Genomic DNA, 22,350 nt, shown 5'->3' on the forward strand with positions numbered 1-22,350 from the left:
AAATAGTAAATAATGGCTACTTCTCAGAGAGTTTTGAATTGTCAAGAGGAGTTAAACAAGGGTGTTCGCTGTCACCATATCTATTCATTATGGCCATCGAAATGCTAGCTATTAAAATCAGATCCAATAACAACATTAGAGGATTAGAAATCCAAGGCTTAAAAACAAAGGTGTTCATGCATGCCGATGACTCAAATGTTATATTAAGTCTGCAAGCTAGATCGCTGCAATGTCTCATTGAAGATCTAGATAACTCATCTGTACTCTCTGGACTAAACCCTAATTGTGATAAGTGTACAGTATTACGTATTGGACCTTTAAAAAATACAACTTTTACATTACCCTGCAGTTTACCTATAAAATGGGCTGATGGTGAAGTAGACATCCTTGGTATTCATATCACAAAAGATATAAGTTCTCCACACTGAATTTCAATAGAAAACTTGTAAAAATAGACAAGATCCTGCAACCATGGAGAGGTAAATACCTGCCTATTTATGGAAAAATTGCCCTAATTAACTCCTTAGTCATATCTCAGTTTACTCACTTATGGAGCTGCCTACTCTTGATGATTTGTGTTTAAAATCATATGAGCAAAAAATATTTCCCTTTATGTGGGACTCTAAACCAGACAAAATAAAGTGTGCCTATCTATATAATGAATATGAATTGGGTGGGTTGAGATTATTAAATATAAAAGCACTAAACCTCTCTCTATAAAAGCTTCACGTATTCAAAAGTTTTACTTGAACCCTAAATGGTTCTCAAGTAGATTACTAACAAAAGCTAATCGTTTGTTTAAAAATGGCCTTTTTGCCTTTGTGCAGATTGCCATGTCTCATTTTCGATTAATTGAAAATAATATACTGCTCAAAAAAGTAAAGGAAACACTTAAACAACACATCCTAGATCTGAATGAAAGAAATAATCTTATTAAATACTTTTTTCTTTACATAGTTGAATGTGCTGACAACAAAATCACACAAAAATATTCAATGGAAATCCAATTTATCAACCCATGGAGGTCTGGATTTGGAGTCACACTCAAAATTAAAGTGGAAAACCACACTACAGGCTGATCCAACTTTGATGTAATGTCCTTAAAACAAGTCAAAATGAGGCTCAGTAGTGTGTGTGTGTGGCCTCCACGTGCCTGTATGACCTCCCTACAACGCCTGGGCATGCTCCTGATGAGGTGGCGGATGGTCTCCTGAGGGATCTCCTCCCAGACCTGGACTAAAGCATCCGCCAACTCCTGGACAGTCTGTGGTGCAACGTGGCGCTGGTGGATGGAGCGAGACATGATGTCCCAGATGTGCTCAATTGGATTCAGGTCTGGGGAACGGGCGGGCCAGTCCATAGCATCAATGCCTTCCTCTTGCAGGAACTGCTGACACACTCCAGCCACATGAGGTCTAGCATTGTCTTGCATTAGGAGGAACCCAGGGCCAACCGCACCAGCATATGGTCTCACAAGGGGTCTGAGGATCTCATCTCGGTACCTAATGGCAGTCAGGCTACCTCTGGCGAGCACATGGAGGGCTGTGCGGCCCCCCAAAGAAATGCCACCCCACACCATGACTGACCCACCGCCAAACCGGTCATGCTGGAGGATGTTGCAGGCAGCAGAACGTTCTCCACGGCGTCTCCAGACTCTGTCACGTCTGTCACGTGCTCAGTGTGAACCTGCTTTCATCTGTGAAGAGCACAGGGCCCCAGTGGCGAATTTGCCAATCTTGGTGTTCTCTGGCAAATGCCAAACGTCCTGCACGGTGTTGGGCTATAAGCACAACCCCCACCTGTGGACGTCGGGCCCTCATACCACCCTCATGGAGTCTGTTTCTGACCGTTTGAGCAGACACATGCACATTTGTGGCCTGCTGGAGGTCATTTTGCAGGGATCTGGCAGTGCTCCTCCTGCTCCTCCTTGCACAAAGGCGGAGGTAGCGGTCCTGCTGCTGGGTTGTTGCCCTCCTACGGCCTCCTCCACGTCTCCTGATGTACTGGCCTGTCTCCTGGTAGCGCCTCCATGCTCTGGACACTACGCTGACAGACACAGCAAACCTTCTTGCCACAACTCGCATTGATGTGCGATCCTGGATGAGCTGCACTACCTGAGCCACTTGTGTGGGTTGTAGACTCCGTCTCATGCTACCACTAGAGTGAAAGCACCGCCAGCATTCAAAAGTGACCAAAACATCAGCCAGGAAGCATAGGAACTGAGAAGTGGTCTGTGGTCCCCACCTGCAGAACCACTCCTTTATTGGGGGTGTCTTGCTAATTGCCTATAATTTCCACCTGTTGTCTATTCCATTTGCACAACAGCATGTGAAATTGATTGTCAATCAGTGTTGCTTCCTAAGTGGACAGTTTGATTTCACAGAAGTGTGATTGACTTGGAGTTACATTGTGTTGTTTAAGTGTTCCCTTTATTTTTTTGAGCAGTGTACTTTTATCAATGTATCTCTTTTTCAAGCGTTGCAGAGCTGGCTACTATTTCAATTTCATCCCCCTGAAAAGATATGAATATTATGGCTGAACTCAAATGTGCTGGTTGATAAAATACCTGTATTTTTGGTTAAGATGTTTGGAAAGGGTATTTTGTTCTTAAATGATATTGTAAATTGGAATGGTAGAGTTATGTCCTTCATGGAGTTATCAGAATTGTACGAGAAGGTCTGCTCAATCCAAGAGTACAACCAATTGATTACAGCATTACCCCAAAAATGGAGGAGGTAGGGAACTGGTCTGTCAGCCCAACATAAAGGATCAAAAACGGCAGAGGAATAAAATTGCATAAATAGGAAAGTATACCAGTTTCATTTGAGGACCAGGATGTTGACAACTGTGTCATACAGATTGCAAAATCGTTGGAAAGAGTTTTCTATGTACCGATTCCATGGTACAGGGTGTATGAGTTGATATATAAAACAAGGTTTAAGACTGTGCCTTTTAGCTAAAATTATTATATAGAATTCTTGCCACCAACAAAATTTTGAATATTTGGAGCATAAAATCATTGAAGCTCTGCAGATTTTGTTGTGAGTATACAGAATAAATAGACAATTTATTTTGGTATTGCCCTCAGGTAGCCTGTTTCTGGTCTCAGGTTCAGGAATGGCTGAAAATGTATAGCATTGATCTAAAATTTACCCTAGAAATAGTACTGTTAGGAGATCTGGAGAGACCGGGTCAGTCAATTACAAATACTCTTAGAATCCACAGATTGCGAGTTGAAGATACTATTCGATTAGATAGATTGAAATTGTACGTTAAACATCACAGCATAGTTAAGATATACAGTGAGGAGAACAAGTATTTGATACACTGCCGATTTTGCAGGTTTTCCTACTTACAAAGCATGTAGAGGTCTGTAATTTTTTATCATAGGTACACTTCAACTGTGAGAGACGGAATCTAAAACAAAAATCCAGAAAATCACATTGTATGATTTTTAAGTAATTAATTTGCATTTTATTGCATGACATAAGTATTTGATACATCAGAAAAGCAGAACTTAACAGTCTGATGGCCTTGAGATAGAAGCTGTTTTTCAGTCTCTCGGTCCCAGCTTTGATGCACCTGTACTGACCTCACCTTCTGGATGATAGAGGGGTGAACAGGCAGTGGCTCGGGTGGTTGTTGTCCTTGATAATCTTTTTGGCCTTCCTGTGACATCGGGTGGTGTAGGTGTCCTGTAGGGCAGGTAGTTTGCCCCCGGTGATGCGTTGTGCAGACCTCACTACCCTCTGGAGAGCCTTACGGTTGTGGGTGGAGCAGTTGCCATACCAGGCGGTGATACAGCCCGACAGGATGCTCTCGATTGTGCATCTGTAAAAGTTTGAGTTTTCGGTGACAAGCCAAATTTCTTCAGCCTCCTGAGGTTGTTGCACCTTCTTCACCACGCTGTCTGTGTGGGTGGACCATTTCAGTTTGTCCGTGATGTGTACGCCGAGGAACTTAAAACATTCCACCCTCTCCACTACTGTCCCGTCGATGTGAATAGGGGGGTGCTCCCTCTGCTGTTTCCTGAAGTCCACGATCATCTCCTTTGTTTTGTTGACGTTGAGTGTGAGGTTATTTTCCTGACACTACACTCCGAGGGCCTTCACCTCCTCCCTGTAGGCTGACTCGTTGTTGTTGGTAATCAAGCCTACCACTGTAGTGTCGTCTGTAAACTTGATGATTGGGTTGGAGGCGTGAATGGCCATGCAGTCATGGGTGAACAGAGAATATAGGAGAGGGCTGAGAACGCACCCTTTTTGGGGCCCCAGTGTTGAGGATCAGCGGGGTGGAGATGTTGTTTCCTATCCTCACCACCTGGGGGTGGCCAGTCAAAGTCTAGGACCCAGTTGCACAGGGTGGGGTCGAGACCCAGGGTCTCGAGCTTAATGACAAGTTTGGAGGGTACTATGGTGTTAAATGCTGAGCTGTAATCGATGAACAGCATTCTTACATAGGTATTCCTCTTGTCCAGATGGGTTACAGCAGTGTAATTGTGTCGTCTGTGGACCTATTGGGGCGGTAAGCAAATTGGAGTGGGTCTAGGGTATCAGGTAGGGTGGAGGTGATATGATCCTTGACTAGTCTCTCAAAGCACTTCATGATGACGGAAGTGAGTGCTACGGGGCGATAGTCGTTTAGCTCAGTTACCTTAGCTTTCTTGGGAACAGGAACAGCGGTGGCCTTCTTGAAGCAAATGGGAACAGTGACTGGGATAGGGATTGATTGAATATGTCCGTAAACACACCAGCCAGTTAGAAGAAATCAATGGACCAACCAATGGCAGGCACCAATGAGCCTTACCTGACATCAAATAACGTCCATGTAAAGAAATGCCCCGAATTGCTGTCTGCAATTACACCATATTGAACAAACTGGCCATTAGTGATGGGCATTCCAGCTCTTTTCAGTGAGCCGGCTCGTTCGGCTCAGCTCACCAAAAAGAGCCAGCTAGGATTGGTGTTAAAACAATTGTAATTAAATTATTAAATGAAATCATACTCAACCTTAACCACAATGTATTTAAAAAAGCATTGGTTTGTTATGAAAAAGAATGCTAATAAACATTTGCATTTAAAGTATAACTTTTTAATGTATATAAACGAAGTTCATATCTAACCATTCAAAACAAATACAATCTGAACAGCATAATAGAATATTGCACCATATCAAAGAAAAATAAATAACAATTTGCAAAACTGCAGCATCCCATAAATTGAATTAAATGTAAAAAATAAGGATGCTATTACACATGTGCATTTAAAGTAAACCTTTTATAATGTATATAAAAACTGCATATAAATGTAACAATTCAAAATGAGTACAATCTGATCATGCACCATATCAAAGAAAAATAAGTAACAATGTGCAAAACTGCAGCATCCCACTTAAAACATTAAACTGGTCCCTCTTTTCTGTCACATATCCTGTGGTTACATTTGCTTCTCTCTGGCGGCTGGCTCTGATTCACTGCAGACCCATACACAGGAGTATCATTTTTGAGGCTGTCACATAGCTGAAAAGAGAGAACAGTAACTTATTAGTTCAGGTTCATGTTTTGTCTACTGATACTACATTCTCATCTACTGCTCATGTGTATATATATATATATATGATTAAATAATGATCTCCACAGTGACCTGCTCAAGGAGTTCCAGGTGCACACCTCCTCCACCACCTCCCATTCCTCTTGGGTCAGAGCATCAACAGGTACATTGACAATGGCCAGGGTAGAGATGATGGCATCCTTTTCCTCAAGAAACCGCTTCAACATATAAAATGTTGAATTCCACCTTGTTGTGCAGTCTTGTTTAGGCCTCAGCTCAGGCATCCCTATCTGGCCTTGTGTAGACTTTCGTTTTTCAGCACCTACCGTGCTCCTGTGGAAGTATTCCACAGCTGCTTTCACTTTGTCCACAGTGGGCTTCATCACCTTCAGAGCATCTCTTACAATCAGGTTGATTGTGTGGGCAAGACATGGATGATGGGTCCATTTAAAAATGTTAATTGCTTTGGTTATGTTAGCTGCATTGTCGCTAACACAATAGACCACTTTTCCATCTACTTGCCATTCTCTGACCACTCAACAGTTTCTCTGCCAAGTTCTCTGAGGTGTGTCTGTCACTGAACTCAAAGCAGTCCAGAAGACCGCTCGACATCGAAAAATCTTCAATGAAGTGACATGTAACCATCTTCAATGAAGTGACATGTAACCGACATGTAAGAAGTGGTTACCCTTAATGTCCAGCAGTCAGTGGTAAGGCAAACAGCAGTAGCTTTTTGAACTCTTTCCCAGACTGAAGCCTATGTGCTCTCGTACAGTTGTGTAATAAGTGATTTTGAAAGGGTTTTCCTGCTTGGAATTGTGTACATTGGATTTAGACTTTCTATAATTTGTAAAACCTCTGTCCTCCATGATCGAAAATGGCTGGAAATCGGTGACAATCATTTTAGCCAATGCAATATCAATTTGGCCTTGTTTTGCTACAGACATAGACTTTGGCATAAACTGGTCCATAGAAGAAAGACTGCGTTGCTGTGGGTTGCGTAGTAGGCCTACTTGACTGAGTGTATACATCTCCACGTGTGGAGGTGCAGGCTCCACCACTATCACTAGCAGGCCCGCTAGTTTCTCAATGCTCTGCTACAGCTAGCTTCACAGTTGGGTGCAGTTTGTATATGCCGGTGTAGGTTGTGCGTAGAACCGAATTTATATTAGATTTTGTTTTGGCAAATTCTACACTGTGCTCTAACATTGTCTACATTATTAAAATGCATCCAAATGCTACTGTGCTTCCGACTCTTTTTCCAGCTGTTGCTGGGATATAAATGTCCTCTACTGGATTAATTGTCGGAGTAGAGGAACTTGTGCATTTCAGGTAAAATAACAACTCAATGTTTATATCCCAGGACAAATTAGCTAGCAACAGCAAGCTAGCTAAATAGGACAAATTAGCTAGCAAGTGCAAGCTAACTAGCTAAATTGCTATAAATGTTTACTGCTTTTCAACCTGTCCCCAAATTAATGTCATTGGTTCAGTTTGTTTTGATATTTTAACCTGCGTGTGATCGCGTTTGGTGTAGGGGGACAAAATAAATGTATGCCCGATAGCGCACGCGCGCAGCCGGTTCGTGTAAGTGTGTGACTGTGAGTGAGTTGGCTCTGCCCTCCCTCAAGCATCTTTGGTTCATTGGTTGACACTGCGTGTCTGATTGACAGGAACAACAGGTGAGGCTGTTAGTCTGAGCAGACAGTCAGAACGAATGTGTGCGATTGAGCATTTAGGCCTATATTATTTTATTTCTTTTTTCGTTCTTTTAATTAGTTATGTTCATTTCAATCTTTTGATTATTCATATCTTTATTATTATTTTAAAAAAAATGTTTGATTCGGCTCTTCTGATATGTGAGCCGACTCTGGGAACTCTTATAGCCGACTCTTTCGCGAACGACCTATCACTACTGGCCACTGAGTTTATAGCTGTCATAAGCGCAACGTGATTGAAAAATAAATATGGTTGGAATGTAAATTCTCATCAAATGAACATAAAGTCTGACTGAAAGCGACATGATTGTTTGGTTGCGGGACAAAGGGCCAAAATACGTAACTGTCCAGCACAATCCGGGACATGTTAAATAAAATAAAAACATGTGGTTCCCCTATTACCGAGTTCAATACAACTGGGAACTCTGACAAAAAAAACAGCTCAGACTGGGAAAAATAGTTTTGAACGGTCATCCATCTCGGAATTCCAAGCAGGAGTGTAATGAGACTACGAAGGTGTTCCCAGTTGTTTTGAACGCGGCATTAATTATAGTGGAAGACACAGACAATGAGGTAACGCGCAAGCATTGGTTGACGCATGCAACGTCTGAATGCGGCCATCGTCTCCACTGCAGCAGGCCCTCAAGTCGATTACCGATTTATGGTCTCACTGATGGAAAGCGGTGCTGGCATCGAAATGTTGAGACATTCCGAAACAGTGCCAAATTAAAGGTAATTGTATGGCCATCGTACCTAGCTAGTTAATAGTATACATTAGCGTCCTCAAATTTTGCTAGAAGACTAAAGGCTAAGGTTAGCTTGCTAAGAGTGGGCAGAATGGGGTGCGTAAAGGTTAGCTAGCTATAATTAGTTAGCTAGTTAGGGGAAAACACTGGAATCAGTCTGAATTATGTCTTTACAACAGAAGTAGCCTAGATATCCTAAATTGTTCGGTATGTAATTCAATGGGTAGCCTATTTGCCTATAGGTGATATTCTTTGCTCCATATGTTAGCGAGCAGTAGCTGGCTACATTTTGTACAGAGACTTATGGCCATGCAAGCATCATGGATCCAGTCTCTAGCCTCGTCTTTTATTCGATCGTTAACTAGCTAGCTAGATTGTAATGTGGGAACAATTGTCTGATTTTGTCATTGGTTATGATTGAATCCTTGTAGGTAATGCTGACAACTGGGCACACAGGAGCCATGCTGACGTCTATCAAGTTGCCTATTGTGATCAGAGCCGAAATCAATTTGGTTTTGGTGGTGGTGACAGCCCTTGGACTTTTGTCCAGACTGTATGGAATTAACTTCCCTAAAGCTGTAGTGTAAGTAGCTACTGTATATCCAACCTCTATGTAATTCACTCCTGGTCCAGATCCCATAGGGTGTGCAGGCTTTTGTTCCAACCCAGTGTGAAATACGGAACACACCTGATAGAGCCACTGATTAGTTGAATCAATCTGTGCGTTAAGTCTAGAACTGTACGGGAACAAAATTCTGCAAATCCTGGTGTTGAAGGGCCCAAATTAAACAACAGAAGCCCATACTATACTGTCCCATAACTGTCACAGCTACTGGACTGCCCTTAGTAGATAAGGCAAATATATATTTTTTTAAATAAGACATTGTTTATTTATTTATTTACCAAGACAGTAGTTTACCCTGACACCCCCTTTGATGTTTTGCACAGGTTTGATGAGGTGTACTATGGACAGTTTGTATCTCTCTACACAAAGCAGGTCTTCTTTATTGATGAGAGTGGGCCACCTCTTGGTCACATGATTCTAGCCTTTGGAGGTAAGTACTGAATGCTTACAATACTTTTGGTCATGTAGTGTATATTGTATGTGGACACCTGCTCTTGGAACATCTTATTTCAAAGTCATGGGCATTAATATGGAGTTGGACCCCTCCCTCCCTCCCTCTTGCTCCACTCTTCTGGGAAGGCTTTCCACTATATGTTGGGACATTGCTGTGGGGGCTTGCTTCCATTCAGCCACAAGAGCATTAGTGAGGTTGGGCACTGATGTTGGGCGATTAGGCCTTGCTCTCAGTCGGCATTCCAATTCATCCCAAAGGTGTTCAGTGTGGTTGAGGTCAGGGCTCTGCAGGCCAGTCAAGTTCTTCCACGCCGATCTTGACAAACCATTTCTGTATGGACCTTACTTTGTACACGGGGGCATTGTCATGCTGAAACAGGATAGGGCCTTCCCTAAACTGTTGCCACAAAGTTGGAAGCACAGAATTGTCTAGAATGGCATTGTTTGCTGTAGCGTTAAGATTTCCCTTCACTGGAACTAAGGGGCTTAGCCTGAACCATGAAAAACAGCCCCAGACCATTATTCATCCTCCACCAAACTTTACTGTTGGCACCATGCAATGGGGCAGGGAGCGTTCTACTGGCATCCACCAAACCCAGATTTGTCTGTCGGACTGCCAGATGGGGAATCGTGATTCATCGCTCCAGAGAACACGTTGACACTACTCCAGAGTCCAATGGTGGTGAGTTTTATACCACTCCAGCGGACACTTGGCATTGCGCATGGTGATCTCGGTCATGGAAACCCATTTCATAAAGCTCCCGGCGAACAGTTCTTGTGCTGAAGTTACTTCCAGAGGCAGTTTGGAACTCGGTAGTGAGTGTTGCAAACGAGGACAGACGATTTTTACATGCTACGTGCTTCAGCACTCGTCGGTCCCGTTCTGTGAGCTTGTGTGGCCTACCACTTTGTGGCTGAGCCGTTGTTGCTCCTAGACGTTTCCACTTCACAATAACAGCACCTACAGTTGACCGGGGCAGCTGTAGCAGTGCAGAAATTTGAACAACTGACTTGTTGGAAAGGTGGCATCCAAGACGGTGCCACATTGAAAGTCACTGAGCTCTTCAGTAAGGCCCTTCTACTGTCAATGTTTGTCTATGGAGATTGCATGGCTGTGTGCTTAATTTTATACACCTGTCAAGAACGGATGTGGCTGAAATAGCCAAACCCACTAATTTGAAAGGGTGTCCGCACACTAATCTGAAGGTCCACACACTAATCTGAAGGTCCACACACTAATCTGAAGGTCCACATACCTTTTTACATATAGTGTGTTCTATTTAGCATTTACATGGAAAATCATTTTGTGATGAACCCTTAATCCCTTCACTTAAAACAGTGGTTCCCAAACTTTTTATAGTCCCGTACCCCTTCAAACATTCAACTTCCAGCTGCGTACCCCCTCTAGCACCAGGGTCAGCGCACTCTCAAATGTTGTTTTTTGCCATCATTGTAAGCCTGCCACTCACACAGTGAGTTTTTGTCACCCAGGTTGTGGGAAGTGACGAAGTGCTCTTATAGGACCAGGACACCAATAATAACAATATTTAAAACCTTATTTTACATATTAAACCTTATTTCTTCATCAACAATTGTGAATAACTCACCACAGGTTATTGAGAAAGGTGTGCTTGAAAGGGTCTCAGTCTTAAGTCATTTTCCACACACATTCTGTGCCTGTGTTTAGTTTTCATGCTAGTGAGGGCCGAGAATCCACTCTCACATAGGTATGTGGTTGCAAAGGGCATCAGTGTCTTAACAGCGTGATTTGACAAGGCAGGATACTCTGAGCGCAGCCCAATCCAGAAATCTGGCAGTGGCTTCTGATTAAATTCAAGTTTCACAGAACCGCTTGTTGCAATTTCAATGAGGCTCTCTTGTTCAGATATTGTTAAGTGGACTGGAGGCAGGGCATGAAAGGGATAACAAATCCAGTTGTTTATGTCGTCCGTTTCAGGAAAGTACCTGTGTAATTGCGCATCCAGCTCACTCAGGTGCTTCACTATATCACATTTGACATTGTCCGTAAGCTTGAGTTCATTTTCACACAAAATTCATACAATGACTGAAAAACCTGTGCGTTGTCCTATGCAGTCAGGGAAGAGCTCCAACTTCTTGTCCCGCACATTGAATATAGTTGCGGAGAGTCCCTGTAATCCTAGATTCAGATCATTCAGGGGAGAAAAAACATCACCCAGATAGGCCAGTCGTGTGAGAAACTCATCATCATGCAAGTGGTCAGACAAGTGAAAATTGTCTCTCAATTTAAAATAAAAACATATCATTGCATAATGCAGAAAATACACGAGAGTTCAGGGGCCTTGCTTTAACAAAGTTAACCATTTTCAGTGTAGTGTCCAAAACGTCTTTCAAGCTGTCAGGCATTCCCTTGGCAGCAAGAGCCTCTCGGTGGATGCTGCAGTGTACCCAAGTAGCGTCGGGAGAAACTTCTTGCACGCGCAACTTCTTAACACTCCACTATATCTTCATGTCATGGCTTTTGCGCCATCAATACAGATACCAGCACATCTTGACCACCAAAGTCCATTTGATGTCACAAAGCTGTCCAGTACTTTTAAAAATATCCTGTCCTTTCCAGTGGTTTGCAGAAGAGGATGTCTTCCTTAATTGACCCCCCATAAACGTAACGGACATATACCAGGAGCTGTGCCAGGCCCGCCACGTCTGTTGACTCATCCAGCTGTAACGCATATAATTCACTGGCTTGTATGCAAAGCAGTAATTGTTTCTAAACATCTCCTGCCATGTCACTGATACGTTGTGAAACAGTGTTGTTTGATGAAGGCATTGTCTGTATAGTTATTTTGGGCCTTTTCCACCAGCATTGTCCCAGCCATATCCGCGGCAGCGGGAAGAATTAAATCCTCCACAGTAGTATGGGGCTTGCCTGTCCTAGTCACTCGTTAGCTCACCATATAAGACGATTCTAGCCCCTTCTAATTAATGGTATCTGTTGTTTTTATACATGTCTATGGACGCGGGCCTTACTTTTTTTAACCGTTTATCTATTTTCGAGCAAACGGAATGAGCAGCAGCTACATACAGACCGTTCGTGGAATTCCTGTGAGACAGTACCGGTTAATGTGATTGGATGTTAATTATTTGACTAGGCTTACCTGTATTTGACATTGAGGTGTTATTTCGCTGAACACTAGATGGTTTAATTTTATTTTTGGCAGTGAAACTCAGGTGAGGAAAAAACATCACCCAAATGTATAGCCCCGTTGGAAAATCTAAATGGACTGTTTGAAAATGTGAATCACATTTTTATTTGGCTTACCCCAGTTCGGGAATAGCAGACTTAGAATAATGCTCATTGTTGTTTCTCTAATTTATACAGCTTATCTTGGTGGATTTGATGGTAACTTTATCTGGAACAGGATTGGAGCAGGTAAGAAATCTAATTACTACATTGCCAATGCATCTTTAGATCTAATTCCCAACATTTGAATGTATGTGCTTTTCTTAAGTTGTTTAATCAAGTTGTTGTTTCTTACGATTCATTGCAGAGTACTCCAGTAATGTGCCTGTATGGAGTTTAAGACTGATACCGGCCCTGGCCGGGTCACTGTGTGTACCCCTGTGTTACCTTCTGGTAGTGGAACTCGGGTACTCGCACCTCACAGCACTGGGGGCTGCATTGCTCTTCCTCATGGGTAATGTTGTCCTATACTTCCTCCTATACAGTCAAAGTTTTATTTGGATTTGTATATTAGATTTTTGACTCCATTGTTGCTCATTGTTTGCCATCTCCATTGAGTGTAGTAAGATGAACTATGTGTTTTCTGTTTTTGTGAAACAGAGAATTCCTTGATTGTTCAGTCCCGCTTCATGCTGCTGGAATCTGTGCTTATCTTCTTCCTGCTGCTCGCTGTCGTATCCTACCTCAGATTTCACAATGCACAAAGCGGGTGAGTGTTGCAATTCCTCTGTACCTACTAGGAAGGGGTTGTCATTCCATGATCACCAACACATCTTAACACACACCAACACAAACCATGTTCAGTGGCGATTAGCAGAAATGTACCCCACTTCCTTGATTTTGGTTGATGTGTCCGCTCAGCGTGCTCTCAGCCTGTGTCTGCCAGCTGATGTTTCTCTTTGTCCTTTTTAGCTCACCACTCAGATTGGCGTGGCTGGTGCTGACTGGAGTCACATGTGCCTGTGCTGTGGGGTTAGTTCAATCTGCCACATTTTAAAAACTAATTGGATGGAAATTAATGTATTGAAAACTGAAGTTTAAACAGTTGTTCACAATCATCCCATGGTCATGTTTGTGATTGAGGGTGTTTTACCTCTTTAGGTCTCACTCATGAAGGTTTGGGTTTGTTTGCATGCATGTCTAAACCGTCTGCTTCTCCCATTCATCAGAGTGAAGTACATGGGTCTGTTCACCTACTTTCTGCTGCTGGGCTTGGCGGCCGTTCACACGTGGCAGCTTATTGGGGACAGAGCACTGAGCAATGTGAGTTCATTAGGTTTGTTTTTTGTTTGTCTGTGAATATATCCAATAATTCAAATGGACAGCTTGACTTCCCAGAAGCATACTGCTAATGTTTGAAGTGTCTCCCAACCGTGCAGAGTGTGGTGCTGATGCAGGTAGTGGCCCGCTTCCTGGCCCTCGTGGTCCTACCCCTACTGCTCTACCTGGGCTTCTTCTATGTGCATTTGAACCTGCTCTACCGCAGTGGCCCACACGACCAGATGATGAGCAGTGCCTTCCAGGCCAGCCTAGAGGTCAGCATCCCTCTCTCCCTCTCTGAGACCCAGTTGAGATGGCAAGCAACCCACCGAAATTGTCTGTTAGATTTATGAAGTGTTTTTAAAAGACCTGACATTAGGTAGTGGCGCTGCTCTGCTGCATGTCATTTGGAGTTATATCTAGTGTGTTTGGCTGTATTCAGGGAGGATTGGCCAGGATCACTCAGGGTCAGCCTCTGGAGGTGGCCTATGGCTCTCAGGTGACCCTCCGCAGTGTCTCCAGTAAACCCATACCCTGCTGGCTACACTCCCATAAGGCCAACTATCCCATCAGGTGAGGGGGCGTTTCTGGTTCTCAATTATTTTATCAGATCTGGACCATGCACATGACATAACACTAGTATGTAGTGCGTTTGTGTTCTTGCAGCATGACCAGTTTCTTATTCTTGCTGCTCTGAAGGTATGAAAATGGGCGTGGTAGCTCTCACCAGCAGCAAGTGACCTGTTATCCGTTCAAAGATGTCAACAATTGGTGGATAATCAAAGATCCAGGCAGGTTTGTGCAGGCCAGCTTTAATTTGGATGTCTAGAACACCCCCACATTGTGATGCAGTGTTTATCCACTAAACGGTTGCTATGTTGTTTATCTGATTCTCTTCCAGACAAGACCTTGTTGTGAGCAGCCCTCCCCGCCCTGTTCGCCATGGTGATGTTGTCCAACTTCTTCACGGCATGACCTCCCGCCTCCTCAACACGTACTGTATAGCCACCGTTCTGCACACCGCCTTTTCCGTCTGCGCCCCAGTCAATGTATCTGTAACCAATATATTAGTCATGTTACTGTGCTTAGCTACTGCCTAACCTCATCATTAGTATTATCTATGGTGTCTCAGGCACGACGTTGCAGCTCCCATGAGTCCTCACGCACAGGAGGTGTCTGGTTACATTGACTTCAATGTGTCAATGCCAGCCCAGAATCTCTGGAAAGTGGTGAGACCTACGCACACACACACTCCCACCACCTCATACTGCACCTTTTTTTGTTTTACATGCATTTAATCACAATGACTTATACACAAATTGTATGCTCATTATTTTGTATTGTGATTCCTTCCACTGTCCACAAAAGAGTTATACACTTTTAGGTACACCCATCTAGTATCGGGTTGGACCCTCCTTTACCTCCAGAACAGCCTGAATTCTTCAGGGCATGGAAACGTTGCTCAATTGGTATCAAGGGACCTAATGTGTTCCAGAAAAACATTACACCACCGACACCAAGCAGGATGGGGCCGTGGACTTGTGCTGCTTACGCCAAATCCTGACTGCCATCAGAATGATGCAACAGGAACCGGGATTCGTCGGACCACGCAACGGTTTTCCTCAGTTGTCCAGTGTTGGTGATCGCGTGCCCACTGGAGCCGCCCATCCGTGACAAGGAACGACGAGTTGTGCAGTCTGAGATGCTATTCTGCACACCGCTGTTGTACTGCTCCGTTATTTGCTTGTTTGTGGCCCGCCTGTTAGCTTGCGCGATTCTTACCATTCTCCTTCTCGCTGATGAGAAGTCATTGTTTTCGCCCACAGGACTGCCGCTGACATTATCGATAAACCCTAGACACTATTGTGCGTGAAAAGCCCAGGAAGCCACCCGTTTCTGAGATACTGGAACCAACGCGCGCGTGTCAAGTTTGGACACACCTACTCATGGACACACCTGGGGCGGCAGGTAGCCTAGTTGTTGGACTAGTAACCGAAAGGTTGCAAGATCGAATCCCTGAGCTGACAAGGTGAAAATCTGTCGTTCTGCCCCTGAACAAGGCAGTTAACCCACTGTTCCTCATTGAAAATAAGAATTTGTTCCTTAACTGACTTGATAGTTAAATGCAGGTAAAATAAAAATCAAGGGTTTTTCTTTATTTATACTGTTTTCTATATTTTTACTGTTTTCTATATTGTAGAATAATAGTGAAGACATCACAACTATGAAATGGCACATGGAATCATTTAGTAACCAAAAAGTCTTAAACAAATCAAAATATATATTTTAGATTCTTCAAAGTAGCCACCCTTTGATTTGACAACTTTGCACACTCTTGGCATTCTCTCAACCAGCTTCACCTGGAATGCTTTTCCAACAGTCTTGAAGGAGTTCCCATATATGCTGAGTACTTGTTGGCTGCTTTTCCTTCACTCTGCAGTCCAACTCATCCCAAACCATCTCAATTCGAATCAAAGTTTGTTTGTCACGTGCGCCGAATACAACAAGTGTATTCACCTTACAGTGAAATGCTTACTTACAGGCTCTAACCAATAGTTCAAAAAAGGTATTAGGTGAACAATAGGTAAGTAAAGAAATAAAACAACAGTAAAAAGACAGTGAAAAATAACAGTAGCGAGGCTACATACAAACACCGGTTAGTCAGGCTGATTGAGGTAGTATGTAGATATGGTTAAAGTGACTATGCATATATGATGAACCGAGAGTAGCAGTAGCGTAAAAGAGGGGTTGGCGGGTGGCGGGACACAATGCAGATAGCCCGTTTAGCCAATGTGCAGGAGAATGTACAATTGCTGTAGTATGTACATGAATGTATAGTTAGTGACTATGAATAAATTATAAATAGAGAGTAGCAGCAGTGTAAAAGAGGGGTGGGGGGGCATACAATGCAAATAGTCCAGTTAGCCATTTGATTACCTGTTCAGGAGTCTTATGGCTTAGGGGTAAAAACTGTTGAGAAGCCTTTTTGTCCTAGACTTGGCACTCCGGTACCGCTTGCCATGCGTTAGTAGAGAGAACAGTCTCTGACTGGGGTGGCTGGGGTCTTTGACAATTTTTAGGGCCTTCCTCTGACACCGCCTGGTGTAGAGGTCCTGGGTGGCAGGCAGCTTTGCCCCAGTGATGTACTGGGCCGTACGCACTACCTTCTGAAGTGCCTTGCAGTCAGAGGCCGAGCCAGGCAGTGATGCAACCAGTCAGGATGCTCTCGATGTTGCAGCTGTAGAACCTTTTGAGGATCTCAGGACCCATGCCAAATCTTTTCAGTTTCTAGAGGGGGAATAGGCTTTGTTGTGCCCTCTTCACGACTGTCTTGGTGTGTTTGGACCATTCTAGTTTGTTGTTGATGTGGACACCAAAGAACTTGAAGCTCTCAACCTGCTCCACTACATCCTCATCGATGAGAATGAGGGCGTGCTCGATCCTCCTTTTCCTGTAGTCCGCAATCATCTCCTTAGTCTTGGTTACGTTGATGGATAGGTTGTTATTCTGGCACCACCCGGCCAGGTCTCTGACCACCTCCCTATAGGCTGTTGTCGGTGTCGGTGATCAGGCCTACCACTGTTGTGTCGTCTGCAAACTTAATGATGATGTTGGAGTTGTGCCTGGCCATACAGTCGTGGGTGAACAGGGAGTACAGGAGGGGACTGAGTATGCACCCCTAGGGAGCTCCAGTGTTGAGGATCAGCATGGCAGATGTGTTGCTACCTACCCTCACCACCTGGGGGCGGCCCGTCAGGAAGTCCAGGATCGAGTTGCAGAGGGAGGTGTTTAGTCCCAGGATCCTTAGCTTAGTGATGAGCTTTAAGGGCACTATGGTGTTGAACGCTGAGCTGTAGTCAATGAATAGCTTTGTTGGGCGATTAGGCCTGGATTGCAGTCGGCATTCCAATTCATCCCAAAGGTGTTTGATGGGGTTGAGGTCAGGGCTCTGTGCAGGACAGTCAAGTTCTTCCACAATGATCTCGACAAGCCAGTTCTGTATGGACCTCGCTTTGTGCACGGGGGCATTGTCATACTAAAACAGGAAAGGACCTTCCCCAAACTGCTGCCACAAAGTTGGAAGCACAAAATCATCTAGAATGTCATTGTATGCTGTAGCATTAAGATTTCCCTAAACTGGAACTAAGGGGCCTAGCCCGAACCATGAAAAACAGCCCCAGACCATTATTCCTCCTCCACCAAACTTTACAGTTGGCACTATGCATTGGGGCAGGTAACGTTCTCCTGGAATCCGCCAAACCCAGATTCGTCCTTTGGACTGCCAGATGGTGAAGCATGATTCATCCAGAGAACGTGTTTCCACTGCTTCAGAGTCCAATGGCGACGAGCTTTACACCACTCCAGCCGACGCTTGGCATTGCACATGGTGATTTTAGGCTTGTGTGTGTGGCTGCTCGGCCATGGAAACCAATTTCATAAAGCTCCCGACGAACAGTTCTCGTGCTGACATTGCTTCCTGAAGCAGTTTGGGACTTGGTAGTGAGTGTTGCAACCGAGGACATACGATTTTTACACGCTGCCTGCGTCAGCACTAGGCAGTCCCATTCTGGGAGCTTGTGTGGCCTACCATTTTGTGGCTAAGCCGTTGTTGCTCCTAGACGTTTCCACTTCACAATAACAGCACATGCAGTTGACTGGGGCAGCTCTAGCTCTCAGCTCTAACAGGGCAGAAGGAACTGACTTGTTGGAAAGTGGCATCCTATGACGGTGCCACGTTCAAAGTCACTGAGCTCTTCAGTATGGGCATTCTACTGCCAATGTTTGTCTACAGAGATTGCATGGCCGTGTGCTCGATTTTTATACACCTGTCAACAATGGGTGTGGCTGAATTTTCCAAATCCACTAATTTGAAGGGGTGTCCACATACTTTTGTGTGTGCACACACTCAGCGGCCAGTTTATTAGGTACAACACGTCGTTCACTAAAATAGTTTGCTCCTACAGACAGTGAGCCATGGCTTGCTATATAAAGCAGGCATAGAGGCCTTCAGTTACTGTTCGATTGAACGTTTGATTTTCATGCACGACAGGGTCTAGGGTTTACAGAGAATGGTGCTACAAACAAAAACATCCAGTCAGCGGCAGTCCTGTGGGCTAAAACAATTTGTGGATGAGGTCCATGGCCCCATCCTGCCTGGTGTCAACGGTACAGGCTGGTGGTATAGTGGTATGGGGAATGTTTTCCTGGCACACGGTCCCATGATACCAATTGAGCAATGCTTCCATGCCCCAAAGAATTCAGCCTGTTCTGGAGGCAAAGGGGGGTCCAACCCGTTACTAGATAAATTGGCCACTGAGTGTATATATACAGTATATTAGACCGCAAGAGAAACATACTGACATTGTTCTTAACTCTGTTCTGTAGGACATTGCGAACAGGGAGGCGGAACAAGATGTCTGGAAGACTATTCTGTCTGAAGTACGTTTGATTCACATCAACACCTCGGCTGTGCTCAAGGTACGCTCAGGGAGCCCGGGGGATTTTTCAACAAACTATTTGTCTTCACTGTTTTATCTGTTTTAACATCCAAGCCCTCTTTCTCATGTTGTCGACGTGCAGCTGAGCGGTTCCTCTCTTCCAGAGTGGGGCTACAGGCAGCTGGAAGTGGTGGGGGATAAGATCTACAAGGGCTACCAGCCCAGCGGCGTGTGGAATGTAGAGGAGCACCGATACGGCACGAGTAAGTTGTCCTAACACTCATCATCTACGTTCAGTAACACTTTACTTACAGGGGCTATACATGAGGCATTCATAAAACCTTTATGAAACCAGTCATAACATATTTTGAGTGTTGCGGTGTCATTCATAACCTTCATAACACATTCATTCAACTCATTCATCAGGCTTCTTAACTGAATCGCTACACATTGTGTATTTGTTACTGTGTTGTGGGTGTCATGTTGAGAGAATGGCTTTATTTCTTTAGGTCTGGAGCAGAGAGAGCGAGAGCTGGAGCTACACTCCCCCACACACATTGACATCAACCGCAACCTCACCTTCATTGCAAAATTCCTGGAGCTACAGGTAAGAATAGGATAGCATACCTATGAGCATGTGATTCCTTTTTGATGCTGTTTTCATTGGTGGACTTCACATGTTCTCTCCTTTTTGTGTTGGTCTGACAGTGGAAGATGCTGACGGTAAAGCATGAGGATTCTGAACACAAGTACAGCTCTTCACCTCTAGAATGGATCACGATGAATACCAACATTGCGTACTGGCTCCACCCCGCAAGCAATGTAGGTTTGCTTCAACCTTTGTCAGTCTTTCACTCAAGTGTGCTGTGTTTATATTCCAATATCTCTACTGTACTCCAGCCAAGATTTGAACAGTTGTGTGTATTAATGAATTCTTACATTGAAATGGCGCTACCACGTGTTAGCTTGATTAGCCTTGACCCTCTGTTTCAGGCCCAGATCCACCTGATTGGGAACTTTGTCACTTGGACCCTGGCAAACCTCGCCCTCGCGGTGTACGTCCTTCTTTTCCTATCATATCTATTCAGGAGGCGACGGAAAATTGAAGACATTCCAGAAGGTACACGCAATATGTAAACGCTAACATAATGTTGACACATTGTTTTTACCATGACACTTTGCAGTCATGTAATGTTTGACCCTGTTGTCCAGCCACCTGGTGCCAGCTGCTTCAGGCAGGAGTAGTGTGTGCTGGTGGCTGGGCTGTCAACTACCTGCCCTTCTTCATGATGGAGAAGACACTGTTCCTGTATCACTACCTGCCAGCTCTCACGTTCCAGATCCTGCTGATCCCTGTGGTTCTGGAGCACGTGCACACACACGTGCTGAGGTGGGCACCAATGACTCGTCTCGGGTTGGGATTGAATCAGGTCATGCTGTTGTCTTAATCATTCCATTTTAAAACATTCTCCTCTCTAGGTGTGCTTCTCTCCGGCGTGCTCTTCATGGAGTTGTTTTGGCGGGGTTGTCCTCGGTATATCTGTCCTTCCGGACCTTCAGTCCTCTCACCTATGGTCAGCCAGAACTGAGCGCTGAGCAGCTGGCTTCGTTGCGCTGGAGGGACAGTTGGGACATCTTGTTTCGCAGACGTTAAGTCTTAACCGTACACCCCCACTGACTGGGGAGAGGCGATGCCGTACATTTGCACAGGGCAGGAAGCGCCTAAGGGAACTGTTCCAAAGGAAGGCCTTATTAAAAACATTTTTGGTAGAGTGGATTACTTTAATTTTAGTAGTGAGTGCATCTACATGGGATCAGAGAACTTTGGGTCCAGAAACTGTTTAAATCTTTGAGGGACATATTAAAAATCTATCACTTCTACAGCTCCGGTCAATGTGAAAACCATGAAATGTTTACAAGTATTTTTCAGTATCGTTTACCCAAAAATGTCACTGTGATGAACCACTTTTTAACCATTTCTTCATGTGGAATTTAAGGCTGCACAACAATTGAAATAAAAAACTGACTAAACCACAACGTTGCATTCATTGTAAAGAATTAGCCCGGGATTCTGTCCGTAGCGCAGCACGCTGGACAGCAGACGGTTTTTAAAGGTCTGATTTTATTGATCCGACATGTACAGTGTTTACTGTAAATGTATTGCCTACAACCCGCGATCGGATTGAATCAAATCTAAGTTCTGTATTGAACATTATTATAGAGCCAACCATTATGAATATAACATCTATTAGTCACACACAATTTTGCCTAAGCAGTATTCTCAATCCCTTAGTGGCAGCAAGAGAACAGAAAATGCAAACCATGAATCTGTTTGTCTCTGGTGAAATCTCATTTTAATCTAGTCTATTGCTGAGTCTTAGTGCTCACTCAGCGTTGAGCTGGGTCAGAGTTCAGTAAGCTTTTCCAGTGTTCCTCCCAGCACTGTACCTCCCTCGTCTGGGCCTGTCTCTCCTGCACGGCCCAGGCCAGCTCCTCCCTGTACCCCTGCTAATAGTGCTGTGGGCCCCAAACCAACATGAATTACAGTCAGCCTCTATCCCCGCTTATACAGTGCCTGGTGCTAACATGCATCCTTTGTCCTGATTAATACGTGGGCATAGCCATTGGTATTAATGTGTGTCTGATCTGTCCACTGTCTGCATTGAGGCCAGATTTCCTCCCTGTATGCAAATTATTAAACTTTATATATATATATATATATATATATACACACACACACACAACAGTTTGGGGTCACTTTAGAAATGTCCTTGTTTTTGAAAAAGCCCATTCTTTTTGTCCATTAAAATAACATCAAATTGTATTTCTGATCAATGTAGACATTAATGTTGTAAATGACTATTGCAGCTGGAAATGGCAGATTTTTTAAGGAAAATCGACAGAGGCCTATCATCACCAACCAACTCCTATGTTCCAATGGAACATTGTGTTAGCTAATCTAACTTTATCATTTTAAAAGGCTTATTGATCATTAGAAAACCCTTTTACAATTATGTTAGCACAGCTGAAAACTGTTGTGCAGATTAAAGAAGCAATACAACTGGCGTTCTTTAGACTAGTTGAGTATCTGGAGCATCAGCATTTGTGGGTTCGATTACAGGCTCAAAATGGCCAGAAACAAAGATTTTTCTTCTAAAACTCGTCAGTCTATTCTTGTTCTGTGAAATTAAGGCTATTCCATGCGAGAAATTGCCAAGAAACTGAAGCTCTCGTACAACACTGTGTACTACTCCCTTTACAGAACAGCACAAACTGGCTCTAACCAGAATAGAAAGAGGAGTGGGAGGCCCCAGTGCACAACTGAGCAAGAGGACAAG

The 22,350-nt window shown here is 44.0% G+C and overlaps 1 protein-coding gene across 1 annotated transcript; it reads left to right on the forward strand.

Annotated features, from left to right (window-relative positions):
• Positions 1–7,845: 7,845 nt before the first annotated feature.
• On the forward strand, positions 7,846–21,046 carry pomt1 (protein-O-mannosyltransferase 1). Its single transcript, XM_029762219.1, has 20 exons — positions 7,846–7,999; positions 8,445–8,596; positions 8,962–9,068; positions 12,453–12,503; positions 12,622–12,768; positions 12,915–13,023; positions 13,227–13,286; positions 13,484–13,577; positions 13,694–13,849; positions 14,017–14,147; positions 14,274–14,369; positions 14,476–14,568; positions 14,707–14,803; positions 18,960–19,052; positions 19,155–19,275; positions 19,522–19,619; positions 19,721–19,834; positions 20,006–20,132; positions 20,225–20,402; positions 20,492–21,046. The coding sequence occupies exons 2-20, from the start codon at positions 8,448–8,450 to the stop codon at positions 20,664–20,666; spliced, it is 2,196 nt and encodes a 731-aa protein (XP_029618079.1). The 5' UTR covers positions 7,846–7,999; positions 8,445–8,447; the 3' UTR covers positions 20,667–21,046.
• Positions 21,047–22,350: the final 1,304 nt, after the last annotated feature.

This window comes from Salmo trutta, chromosome 9, assembly GCF_901001165.1.
Source record: "Salmo trutta chromosome 9, fSalTru1.1, whole genome shotgun sequence".
Classification (NCBI taxonomy): Eukaryota; Metazoa; Chordata; class Actinopteri; order Salmoniformes; family Salmonidae; genus Salmo; species Salmo trutta.

Coding starts and splice junctions, on each gene's coding strand:
- pomt1 (XM_029762219.1), top strand. CDS start 8,448: ATGCTGACAACTGGGCACACAGGAGCCATGCTGACGTCTATCAAGTTG. Junction 12,504..12,621: donor CTGGAACAGGATTGGAGCAG/GTAAGAAATCTA, acceptor GATTCATTGCAG/AGTACTCCAGTAATGTGCCT. Junction 14,804..18,959: donor CCCAGAATCTCTGGAAAGTG/GTGAGACCTACG, acceptor TCTGTTCTGTAG/GACATTGCGAACAGGGAGGC.